Here is an 11,732-nt window from a genome sequence, read left to right on the forward strand (position 1 = left end):
CCAGGAGACCATCTCAGAGCATCATCAACAGCCACGTCCCAGCTCCGCTGAGCGGGGGGTCGCGTCTGCCCCCAAATGCGTGGCCTGTGGCAGGGGTACAAGCAGGATCTGCGGATGCTGGGTACAGGTCCCCATTCTGCAGGGTCACCTCTGCCACGACGCCCTGTTCAGCTCGATGGAGTGGGGAGGTGGGTGCCCCGTTATCCTGACACTGTTCCCTTCACCCCCGGGGCGATGCCCACACGCCGTATTGCCAGCGTCTGCAGCAGGGCGTCTGTTACCTTGCACCAGGGCGAAGTGACAGCCAAACATTAAATGCCTTTCCCTGCTCCAAATCCACCTGCTTGGTAGAAATAACAGCGGCAAATCCCTCGTAATAGTTGAACTGGTCAGAGATGTGACTCCCGCCCGTCTGCACATCGTGGTGCCCAGCTTGGCCAAGCGCAGAGACGGGGCGGGATGGGTGCTGAGCTGGACACAGGGCTCAGCAGCCGCAGTGTCCTAGCGGTGCCCAGCACAGCTTTTGGGTGTACGGTCTGCATGAAGTTAAAAGCTCAGCGAGTGCCCAGAGCAGAGGATCTGCTGTGAAGCAGCTTCTGGAAGGTGCTTCTGGGGGCCCAGCTAAGGCTGTTTTACGAAGGGGTGCGTGTGTGTGTGTTCGTGTGCACACAGGACTGACGGCTACTGCTGATCAAAGCATCAGGCTTACTCCCTTCCTTTCATCTTTATTGACTAGAACAAATCCCAGCCCCAGGTTCCCCCCAGTGTGGGAGCAAAGGGAGGGCACAGACCCGGAGGGATGCTGCGGGACCTCCCCTCGCCTGGGGTCCAGCTTCTCCCGTCACTGGGGGCTCAGGGGTGCAGGTTTATCTGGCACCTCATCACCCTCCCCCTTCAGCTCTTTGCATCAGCACAGAGGGAGGGGGGATATCCCAAATCAGTCTTGGCAAGCTACAACCCCCAGGAGGAGACAGGCGCCCCAAAGTGAGAGAAAATAACCCCCTAATTGAGAGCCACCGGCCTTTAAGCAAGGCACCAGGACCACTGCAATGAGTCCAGGGGAAACCAGAAACCAGGGGAACCCCCGTGGGAGGGCCCTGGGCTGCCCCACTGATTAGTGAAGCTGGTAGCAGCTCGTCAGCGCAATGAGGAGCAGCTGGGCCAGTAGCTACAAGTAGCCCGAGGGCTGCAGGCTGGGCTAAGCCAGCTTTCTGTCTAGTCTGGGCTCTTGAGCTTCATGGAGCAGCAACTGAGACCACGCACCAGCTCAGAGGAGGTACCACAGGGTTGTTCCTGCTGGGGGCACTGTCAGAGCTGGGGTGGAGGATGTCTGACCTTTCTCTCTCTGTCTAGGGGAGGCTGGTTACCTGCGATGAGCCCTGCTCCTTCTCCAGCAGGTTCCTGTGCCAGATCCTCCAGCTGAGTTTTGTCAAGTACCTGGTAGGTGATGCTCCTGCTGCTGGAGGAGCCTGAGGCCAAGGGGACGGGGTGATAAAACCTTGATACTGGCAGTTCCTTTGGTTTCTCTGCCATGTATTCTCTCTTCTTTCAGTCTTTTCTCTCTGCCCTGTGCTTTGTCCCTCTGCTTTCCTCGTCATCCCAGCTTTTGCCCTCTGCCTGGTTCCATCTTGCCTCGTTCCCCTTCTGCCAAAGCCTGTTGCAGCGTTTGTGTTTCTCCCTCTCTGGGCCAGGAGAGATGGGAGGCCCTTAGGGACGAGGCACAATCTCACTGGTCCTGTCTTACCTGTCTGAAGCTGGTCCCAATCTCAGTGCCACGCTGGGACAGAGCAGGGTTTAAGGTTTTCCACTGAGGGCTCTGAGATAGCTGGAAGTTCTCGCATGACCTGATGTAGCTCTCCCTTGTCTGCAGATGAAGATCCTTCAGAAAGCATCAGTCTGGATTGGATTCGTGGTCCCTGTGGAGGCCACTATCAGCAAAGTCTACCCCACCCGGTCTCCCGCCAGGCCTAGACGATTTGCCAAGAAGCGCCGGGGGAGACTAACACGCCTCCTCCTCTCCGTTGTCCCCACCAGGATTCAGAACATCCTGGGCTACCTGCCAGCAGACTGGGGCCACAGCAACGTGCCCAAGGGTAAGAACTGTGGCCTCCTGGAACACCTGAAGGCTTTGCAGCTAAGAAGCACGCAAAACCGAAATCAAAATACTTTAGGTCTGAAACTCTGCTGCTGGGTAGAAAGGTGGGAGACAGATGTATGTGTTCATTCTGTATGTGTAGTGATTGTGCCTCCTACGCATCCCTGCAGAGATCCGAGAAGGTGGGATCAGCCCCTCTAAGAAAGCGAACAAGAGGAAGCGGGATGACGTAGCTCTGGAGGAGCAGGAGTCCTTGTTGGTGGTACTGGAGAGGGACCTGCCGGAGCATGATTCTGATGACCCCACGTATGAGGTATGACGTGCTGAGCAGGTTTGTTCCTCGGCTGAGCAATTGGGGGATGATTGGGTTCATCCCCTGTGTGTCCCTGCTAGACCGGGAGTGTCACCGCGCAGGGCTGCGGCGGTTTGTTGTAGCCCTTTTGAGGGCTGCAGGCCGTCCAAAGAGCACTTGAACATCGCTTCATCGGTTTCTGAAAGGGGCGGGTGCCCTACTCATCCCATAGCACTGAGGTTTCCCTTTGGTTGATGTCCCTGCAAAGCAGCAGCTCCGTCGCCCTTGGCTGTTTGGCCGTGGCTCCCGCTGGGAATGGGGCTGGTGTGTCCTTCCTCAGATTGCCTCTCTCCTCCATAGTTCTTGGAGGTGGAAACAGATAGCGAGGAGTACCAGTCCCAGAATGACACTGAGACAGACCTGGAGTTTGAAGAACAGGATGGGACCATTATGCTGAAGGACTCCTCAGATCTCCAGGTGAGTGGGCCTGCCCCACGCGGGCTGCACACTCTGTCCTGGGTAGATTTGCAAATACTGGGCTGGAAGGATGTACTTCAGTCCTTGTTCCCTTGGCTACAGAAGGAGAGGTGTCTGGGGTTACTTGGACTAATCTGAATTTCATGAGATCTCTCATGGGGTTTGTGCTGCCCTTCCACAGAGCTGCACCCTGACCATGCCCCTGTCCCTGCGGGTGGAGGACATACAACGTGCTGGGGTCAGTGATGCCCCAGAGCCGCTGGCCGCAAGCACGGAGCTGCGACCAGAGGATCCAGCTGGGTCCAGCAGTGGGGAAGGTGCTCCAGATATCAATAGTGGTGGTGATGATGATGATGCCCAGAAGCCACAAGCTGGTGTGAGCAGTGGGGACGGCAGTGAGCAGGAGGCTGACGCGGACTGCGATGAGAGCAGCAGTTTGTCACAGTACGAGGTAAGGACTCCTCTGTGCTGAGCCACAATCCCACCCACCCTCCTTTAGCACGGAGCAGGGGAGGTGTCGCAAGCTGTCTGTGCTCGGAGATGTTTCAGCCTTGGAGGACGTCCCCAGGCTCTGAGTCTTTGTGGCACAGCTCTCCGTTCCCTCTGCTGCCAAGTGAGCTAGGAGAGGGTTGGAGGGGCTCTAGTTCTTCTCCCTGTGCAAAGAGACAACCCCATGTGCTGTTGAGATGATGCTGGGTGTGCACAGTGCCATGGGCATCACAGCCTTGGAGCGACAGGAGTACCAAATGTCACTTGAATACATTGTGCTGGTACCCAGGGAAGCCACCTCTGAACCAGAGCCTCTACCACCAGCAGGTCACCGCGAGCCCTTCATGACTCACTGGCCCGGATATCTTGTGCTTTAAAACGGGGAGGATTTGTGGGAGAGTCTTCATCGTTAGCAAATTCGCATGGGGCCCTTCACTGCTCCAGACCCATCTGTCGCCAAAGCACTGATGGATACCCTCCCAGTCCCCAAGAAGCTGGTGCTTGGCTGCCTGGCTGGCAGGGAAGTGGAGGGTGAGGAGAGGTGCAGGGTGGGTTGGGTCGTACTCAGCAGCTCACTCCCCGGGGTCAATGACGGCTGGTCGGTGTTACGGGTAAAATCTCTTGTGTTTTCTAGGACAAGCAGGAACCCTGACCCATGGAGCTGGGCCTGTGCTGTGGCTACAAAGTGCCTGATTCTCTAGGATGGCTGTGTCCTCGAGTAAGACGTCCAGTTAAATGCTATGTTGATAATTTTTGAGCTTTATAATAAAATTACCCTATTTTTTCACATGAATCGGGATGCAATTGGCTGTCAGTACCCAGAGCTGGCAGGTCCTGCCCATGCACCAGATGGCATGGACATACTGCTGCTGGGAGCCCAAGGTATGGGGCTGCCAGTGAGACCTTCTCTTCCTCTTTGTGGAGAGGATCTTCATGGCTTCTGGGAGCGTGATGAGTCTGGGAGCGCTGATATATGTGATGGGAAGGAGAGGGGTGCAGGGAGTGGAGCTGCAGGCTCAGGCTGGGTAGAGCAGGGTTTCTGTGTGGCCGTACCTGAGCATGGCCACACTGACTAACCCCCAGATGACCCTGGGCTGGTTGGCTGCAGAGGTGCAGGACAGGTGCCTCAGCAGAACCCCCTTCCACATGTGTGACCTCCCTAGAAATACAGGAGGTAGCAAGTCCCTGTCCTTGGGATAAACCAACCAAGTTCACGTGGAGCCCACGTTGCTCAGTGAGCACTTGCAGGTCTTCGGTCTATTCTGTGGCTTCTTTATACCTGGGTGTTTCTGCATAGAGCCTTCTCCCCCACGTGGATCCTACAGAGGACCCTGGTTCAGTACAAGAGCGGAGCAAAGGGGTGATTCAGGGTCTGGAAAAAGGCAGGTTGGGATCAGAAAGTGCCCGAATGCAACCCAGAGCTCTGGAACGACTTGAGATTGGGCAACGCTTGATCTGTTGCCTGGACCAAGTCACAGTACCTGGAGCTGCAAAGAGCAGTAACTCCTCTAAATGTGAGTGTAAAAATGGGAACGGCTCCGGGTGTTTGGATCCCTGGCTCGGGGCGTGCCTGGAGGCTGTGTCTGATGGATGTCTGCCTCGAGCTGCATTTGTGAGTGTATTCGCTTGGACTAACAATGCTCCAACTGTTAAAAATAACCATGGCATCCTGCAGCAGGGGTGTTGTGCTGAACAAGCTGAGCTCTTGGGGAGCTTTAACCCGGACGGGCCAGGCCAGCCGCTGCTGCCGACCAGCTCAGTAATGTCTGCGCTCTGAAGGGAGGGAGATCTTGAGATGCCCTGAGGTTTTGTTCTTGTGTTTCCCAATTCATGTGAGCCGCAAGGAAGGGCGGGAATTAAAAATCCCAGGGAGTTGAAAGGCAGGGCAGTAACAAGGATGGAGGTGCCGTTGCTCCCAGACCCCTGCTGTGATCAGGGATGCTAATATCTTTCTAATTAAAGATTGTTTCTTCTGTTAAAAGCTGCTCTGGGGCACATTGTGCTCTGTGCAGCTTTTCCTGCTGGGCTGCAGCGATTGTGCGAAGGGCTGCTCTGGCCAGCAGTGAACCGTTTAAAGGAAGAAAATCTTGTACTCTGGGCTGGTGGCTGGGTCAGGACACCTCTCCTTGAGCTGCAGCCCTTAAAAACCCTCCCTGGCACTGGAAAGCTGGCTTTCCAAGATCTGACCGGAGACCTGGGGCTGGCTCCTTGTACCTCTGCTTCTTGGATTAGGCAGAGCAATCTTTCTCCCAGGTGAGACCCGTTATTGGTGCACCATCAATGTGCGGAACAGCCCCGAGTTGTGAAGCTCAAGTTGTCATAAAGCTGCTCGACGTCCTTCCCCGTGGCAGTGTCTCTTTAAACGCAGGTATGCCTCTTACCTGCCATTATCTGCAACCACAATAGCACTGGTTTCGTTACTGCTGAATAAATAGCAAGATTTTTTTTCTGAAGATTGCTAAAGGAGCTGATATTGGAACTCCTGGCTATTATATTGGGCTCTGCATTAATTCACTTGCTCCTCATTTGTGTTTGATAGCTCTTCCCATTGTCTGCAGCCAGCGTTTTCAAAGCAGAGATTAATAAACATCCTTTAGTGGCACGTAGCTAGGTAAGGGCTTTTTTTCTGAAATCTGTGCAGGCTTTTCCTGCGTGCTCCTGAGCTGTAGTAGCACTGGATGGGGAGATAAAGAGGAGGCTTTGTTCGTTGCCTGGGTGCCAGGCTGCAGAGTGATTATGCCTTAAAAATGTAGGGAGGAAGCAACTAGCACTAAATCTGGCTCTTTGAGCTCACCTGCAAATGAATTCTGTGCACAGCTGCCTGCGATGAGGGGCATGCCCAAAGCTTCCCAGATCTTAAGCCCCGATTCAGGAAGAAGAGACCTTAGAGGAAGAGATGGAGGAAGTAAATGGCTTGGTGGAGTGAGAACAAGCTGCAGAGCTGCTCTATCCCAAGGTCATCACCTTGAATCCAGCCCGAGTAAGTCGGTGGCGCGTGTTCGCGTTGTCGGAGAGGCAGGGTGAAAAGGAGGGAGCTGATGGTCACGCTGCTGCCCGTGTGCGAAGGCTCAGCCCGGAGAGAGGCGACCCATTGCCCGGGAGGTGCCTGAAGGTGGCAGTGGCCGCTGGTGGCCTGATAGCTGTCACCGCTGCTGGGGGTAACGGGGGCTGCAGGGCCACGAGTGAGCTGCCCCAAATACCTGCTTGCTCATGGGCTTCATCTGGTTGCAGTAGGATACGGCTTGTGCATCCCAGAAATACATGTTTGGGACGGTTCAGTGGTGCTGCAGCCAGCCCGGTCACCGGGATGTGGTGTTACAGAACCTGATGCTTTTAGAGGACTTGGCCCCTCTTTACAGCTGGGTGGACACAGGTGGGGATTGAGAGCAGAGCATGGGAGGGATGGGAGAGTCTGTCCTTCTGCCAAAAGGCAAGACCCCGCTAAGCGCGCTTGAGCGTCGCTTCCCTTCCTCTTCATCGTCGCTGTTCTTCCCTCTCCTGGTTGTGTTTTCCCCCGGTGCGGGGAGGTGAAGCGCAGGGACGTGCCCTGGGCCACGCAGGGGGACTGCAGCCCAGCTCTGTTTGGGGCTGAACGATGCGAGGAGCAGCCTGATGGAGCACGGTATTGAACTCTGGTCGGGTGGAGATGTTCTGAGTCCTCCTTGGCATCCTCTGTTCTGGGAAAAGGCCCAAGATGGGATGCGGGATGTACCCGGCTGAGTATCTGCTAGGCTTGGGCACAGTGTTGTGCATCGCCCAAGCCCAGCCTTTGTGTGATCCCCCCTTACCCTTCCCCTGGGTGCCAGGAGCCGGGCAGAAGGGGTGGCCATGGTGAGAAGCGGGGTGCTGGGGCTGTGGCGGAGGACTCTGTTGAAGATCATGTTCCCTCCTTCCTCCTCCACCCTGGAAATCTCCAGTCATTGCTCTTTCAGGCCATGTTTCCCTGCCTCTTCCTGCAGACCAGAGGGGTTGGGATGGTGGGAACCACACAGGCTCCAGGCCCCGGATCTGCACCTTCTCCAGCCCCAGGGTCCATTGGTGGCATTGTGGGTGACACCAGGGCCAGTCCCACTCCTGGATAAGGGCCACCAAAGAGCAAGGCCAGGTGCTGTGAGAGAGGAAGACGGGGAGCGGGAGAGAAAGTGAGGGGTTAATGCAGTGCTGGGGAGGGGGGGCGAAGAGACAATCATGGCCCTTGAGTGAGCCTGGGGGGGGGGGGGGGGGGTAAGAAAAGGTGACCCTGATGGTTGGGGTCCCCAGGGACATGTGGACCAAGCATGTGGTCCATATGGAGCCTGCAAAGGGCTCTGTCCTAGACCTACGACAAGGGAGTTGCGTGGGAAACAAATGGCTTAATTGAGGCAAAAATGATCATAATTAGCATGAGCAAATCCAATTAGGAGCCACGGGCGGGTTACCTTGGGCCTGTCATTGGGAGCGCGGGGGGCTGGGGCGGCGCAGGAAGGGGGCGGCGGGCGCTCCCCCGGGGCTGGTGCTCATTAGCATCCTCTCCTCCTCGGGCTGCTGGCTCTGCGCCCTGGATGGAGCCTAATTAGGATGGAGAAATGGATTTGCTCGGCGGAGGGGAGAGCCATCGGTAACGGGGCTGAGGGGCAGAGCGGCAATCGCCTCCCGCGGAGCAGCTTTGTAACAAACGCCGGCGCTGCCGCCTGCTCAAAGCTGGTAATCGAGAGGGTCAGAAACCCTATTCCAAGCTTGCTGCAGGGCTGGAAGGAGCGTTTTGCTCTTCTCTACAAGGAGCAGAGAGAAATTGGTCCTGTTTGTCCTTTAGGGGTGAGCGCTGGGTTCCCCATGTGCCTGGGGGCTGTGGAGGGGGGACGCGCTCCTGCTCTGGCACACGGGAAATAACGAGGTTAAGTGCAAGTTCTTAAAATTACAGGAGGCAATCCTTTCCTATCACATGCATACTACTGCCAGGGACTCAACGCATTCGTTTCCAGCACAACCATCTTTATGGGTCATCATTTTTGCTACAAATTTATTTTTTTTTTTTCCTCTATTTTGGGAAAACATGAAACCGCAGTGTTTCTCTTCTCATTGGGCTTCTCTTTTTTTTTTTTTTTTTTTTTTTTTTTCTATTCAGTCTCCTGGTCCCAGGTTGTTCACACCACTCCAGCAGTGAGGAGCAGGCACTCAGCACCCCCTGGGCCCAATCCCCCACCTTTTCCAGCCGCCCCCTCCCCATGCCAGCCCTGGGATGGATCACCCTCCTGTGGGCATGGGGCAGGGACAGGGCTGGGGTTCACAGCCGGGGGCTGCTGTGACTCTCATCCGTCCCTCCTTGCGCAGCTGTCGGAGCAAATCTGTCCATCAGGGATGGCTGGATGGGTGCTGGGCTTTGGGACATCGCTGTGCTTGGCCTGAGGTGTTTCCCCAGGTGCTTCAGCTGCAAAAAATCCCGCTGTGGGAGAGCGGTTGGTGTAACCACAGTTCCTCTGCTCCATGAACCTCTGCAAGGAAACGGCACAGCATTTCAGCGATGTGGTGTGGTCAACACGCTGGAGGGAAGGGATGCCATGCACAGGGACCTGGACAGGCTGCAGAGGTGGCCTGTGTGACCATAATGAAGTTCAACCAGGCCAAGTGCAGGGTCCTGCACCCGGGTCAGGGCAACCCCCAGCACAAACCCGGGCTGGGGGATGAAGGGATGGAGAGCAGCCCTGAGGAGAAGGACTTGGGGGTGTCGGTGGGGGAGAAGCTCCACATGCCCCGGCACCGTGCGCTGGCAGCCCAGAAACCCCCCGCAGCCTGGGCTGCATCCCCAGCAGCGTGGGCAGCAGGGCGAGGGGGGGATTCTGCCCCTCTGCTCCGCTCGGGGGAGACCCCCCTGCAGTGCTGCCTCCAGCGCTGGGGCACCGACAGCAGAAGGACACGGAGCTGTTGGAGCGGGGCCAGAGGAGGCCCCGGAGATGCTGGGAGGGCTGGAGCCCCTCTGCTGGGAGGACAGGCTGAGAGAGCTGGGGGGGTTCAGCCTGGAGAAGAGAAGGCTCCGCGGAGACCTTCCAGTCCCTAAAGGGGCTCCAGGAAAGCTGGGGAGGGGCTGTTTGCAAGGGCATGGAGCCATGGGACGAGGGGGAAGGGTTTGAAACTGGAAGAGGGGGGATTGAGATGAGATGTGAGGCAGAAATTGTTTGCTGTGAGGGGGGTGAGCCCCTGGCCCAGGTTGCCCAGAGAAGCTGTGGCTGCCCCATCCCTGGAGGGGTTCAAGGCCAGGTTGGCCGGGGCTTGGAGCAACCTGGGCTGGTGGGAGGTGTCCCTGCCCAGGGCAGGGGGTGGCACTGGGTGATCTTTAGGGCCCCTTCCAACCCAAACCAGTCCGTGATTCTTCTTCCTTCCAGCCCCAAGGGTTGAGTTTGCAACAGCTTTTGTGCACGACTGCTCTCTAAGGGACGCTGCTGCATGAAAAGCAACGCGTGAGCTTGTGAACCCCAGGAGACGCTGGGCTGTGGTGCTGTGCCCAGCATGGTCCCAGCTCTGCCCCAGCAAAGCCTGTATCCCTGCTGTGAGGGAGCAGGCAGCTGGTGCTACAGTTCCTGAAAAGCATCAGGGGCCCGGGCGCCTCCTTCCTCGCAGGCAGAGGGGTCATTCGGGGCTTCCCTTGGCCTCCCACCGCCTCCAGAGGAGATGCAAACCCTCAGCGGTGCGGGCAGATGCCTGCTTAGTGCTGTCATCCTGCCTGCAGCTCGCGGCGATAATCCCGGCTTTATCTTCACGCTGCAACAGCAGCAGCAACGAGGGAGACTCTGACGTGTCCCTGGGGAGCTCGGTACAAGCTCCAGGCAGGGCCAAGGACCTGGATCTCCTCCACGATGCGACCAGTGCGGAAGCGCTGTAGCTGCCCTAAAACCGGCAGGTTTTACAGCTGGCGTTGCAGCTGCACATCTGCACGGTCAAGAGAGAAATAAGTGTCCCCATATCTGCTCATCTCACAGAGCTCTGGGCAGCGGCATCACAGGATGAGGCTCCCGGTCCTGGGCAACCAGGGAATTAATTTGTGCCTTTCCTGAGGACGCAGTGTGGTCCCAGCTGGACGTGGTGGGTTGGAGGCAGGGTCAGTGTTGGGCTGGGCTTCGCTCAGGGGTGCACAGGGTGAGACCCAGCCCGGCTGCCTCGAGGTGCCCTTTGGGGGTTTGGCAGATGCCAGTGAGAGCTTTTCACCAGGGCTGAGCACTGCTGCCGGAGGTTTATCTGGATCCAAGGGTCCAAGAACCAGCTAATCGGTGTTTTAGCCCTGATCTGGACACGCAGCCCGCTTGTTGTGGAGAGGGCTGCTCCCAGGTGTGTAAGTGGGAGCAGGTTATCAGCGACAGAGAGCTCCTGGCCATCACCGATGCGGCTAGAAATGGAGCCATCACCTAGGAGGTGCGCAGTTTCCAGGCCAGGCTTTTTTTTTTTTTTTTTTTTTTTGGCTCATGTGTGCTCCGAATGTCGAAGTTTTCCGAAGGCCTTGAGCCAACACTTGTGCTGCTGCTCTTGTTGCAGTCTCTTGAACCGGAGCCAAGCTGTTGGTCACAGCTGGGTGGCCTGGAGGAACCAGTGCCGTGCCAGATGCCACGGCTGGGCTGACGTCCAGCTGGGAGATGGAGAGCTGAGCCCCAGAGGTTTATTGCCTGTCACGCTGTGATGGAAAAGTCATGAGATCCATCGGGCCAGACCCCCCCATGCTAATGGCTGTGTTCGGCTGAGCTGGGAAATGAGCGGTGCCTCTCCCGCGGCGGCTGTGGTGTGTGTCTTTCTAGCTAAACCCCCAGTGAAAGCTCTTGAAAACAAAGATGGGAAGGAGAGCGTGCTGCGAGCATTAATATGCACATGCATTACGTGTGTGACTCACACAAGAAAGGAGAGCAATTTTCAGGTCCGATTAGCTTCATCCGTGAACTCTCTAAAACTCACTGTATTTATTCCTATTTCATTTAAGATGCTGCAAGATATTAGCTTAGAAAAACGGGAGGGGACAGGGAAGGCTGAGCGCCGAGGACAACCCCTATCCCAACCCCACGGAGGTAAGGAAGGACGAGGTCCTTGCCAGCGAGCCGATCTGGTGGCGCTAAGGCGTGATCTCCTGGTGCCTGTGCTCTAGAGGTGGCTCCAGGTGCAGAGGAGACCAAAGGGGCCAAGGATTGTGCCGAGTTTCTTTTCTGGCATCCCTGGATCTCTCTGCCCGGGAAGAGGCACCTGCGGCTTCAGTTCAGGGCACCGAAAGGGCTGGAGTGTAGATCACCGCCCATCCCCTCCTTCCTCTGACACCCCCTTCTCCCCAGGGACCTCAGCGGCAGCTGTGGGCGCTGCTCTGCGCGCGGCGGGTGACTTCTCCTCCTGTTGTGTCCCCATATCTCAGCCCCCCCCGGGGAGGGGAGG

At 56.9% G+C, this 11,732-nt stretch overlaps 1 protein-coding gene across 1 annotated transcript; it reads left to right on the plus strand.

The window, feature by feature from the left end:
• Positions 1-1,237: 1,237 nt before the first annotated feature.
• LOC128900811 (uncharacterized) lies at positions 1,238-4,005 on the plus strand. The gene is made up of 7 exons (XM_054182331.1): positions 1,238-1,276; positions 1,354-1,440; positions 1,871-2,093; positions 2,266-2,408; positions 2,748-2,864; positions 3,046-3,315; positions 3,988-4,005. The coding sequence occupies exons 1-7, from the start codon at positions 1,238-1,240 to the stop codon at positions 4,003-4,005; spliced, it is 897 nt and encodes a 298-aa protein (XP_054038306.1).
• Positions 4,006-11,732: the final 7,727 nt, after the last annotated feature.

Source organism: Rissa tridactyla, chromosome 22, assembly GCF_028500815.1.
Source record: "Rissa tridactyla isolate bRisTri1 chromosome 22, bRisTri1.patW.cur.20221130, whole genome shotgun sequence".
NCBI classification, from domain to species: domain Eukaryota; kingdom Metazoa; phylum Chordata; class Aves; order Charadriiformes; family Laridae; genus Rissa; species Rissa tridactyla.

What these genes read in the sequence shown, in the direction of transcription:
- LOC128900811 (XM_054182331.1), top strand. Translation starts at nt 1,238, where the DNA reads ATGGAGCAGCAACTGAGACCACGCACCAGCTCAGAGGAG. An exon ending in CACGCACCAGCTCAGAGGAG is followed by an intron (nt 1,277 to 1,353) that starts GTACCACAGGGT and finishes CTCTCTGTCTAG; the next exon opens with GGGAGGCTGGTTACCTGCGA. An exon ending in TGAGTTTTGTCAAGTACCTG is followed by an intron (nt 1,441 to 1,870) that starts GTAGGTGATGCT and finishes CCTTGTCTGCAG; the next exon opens with ATGAAGATCCTTCAGAAAGC.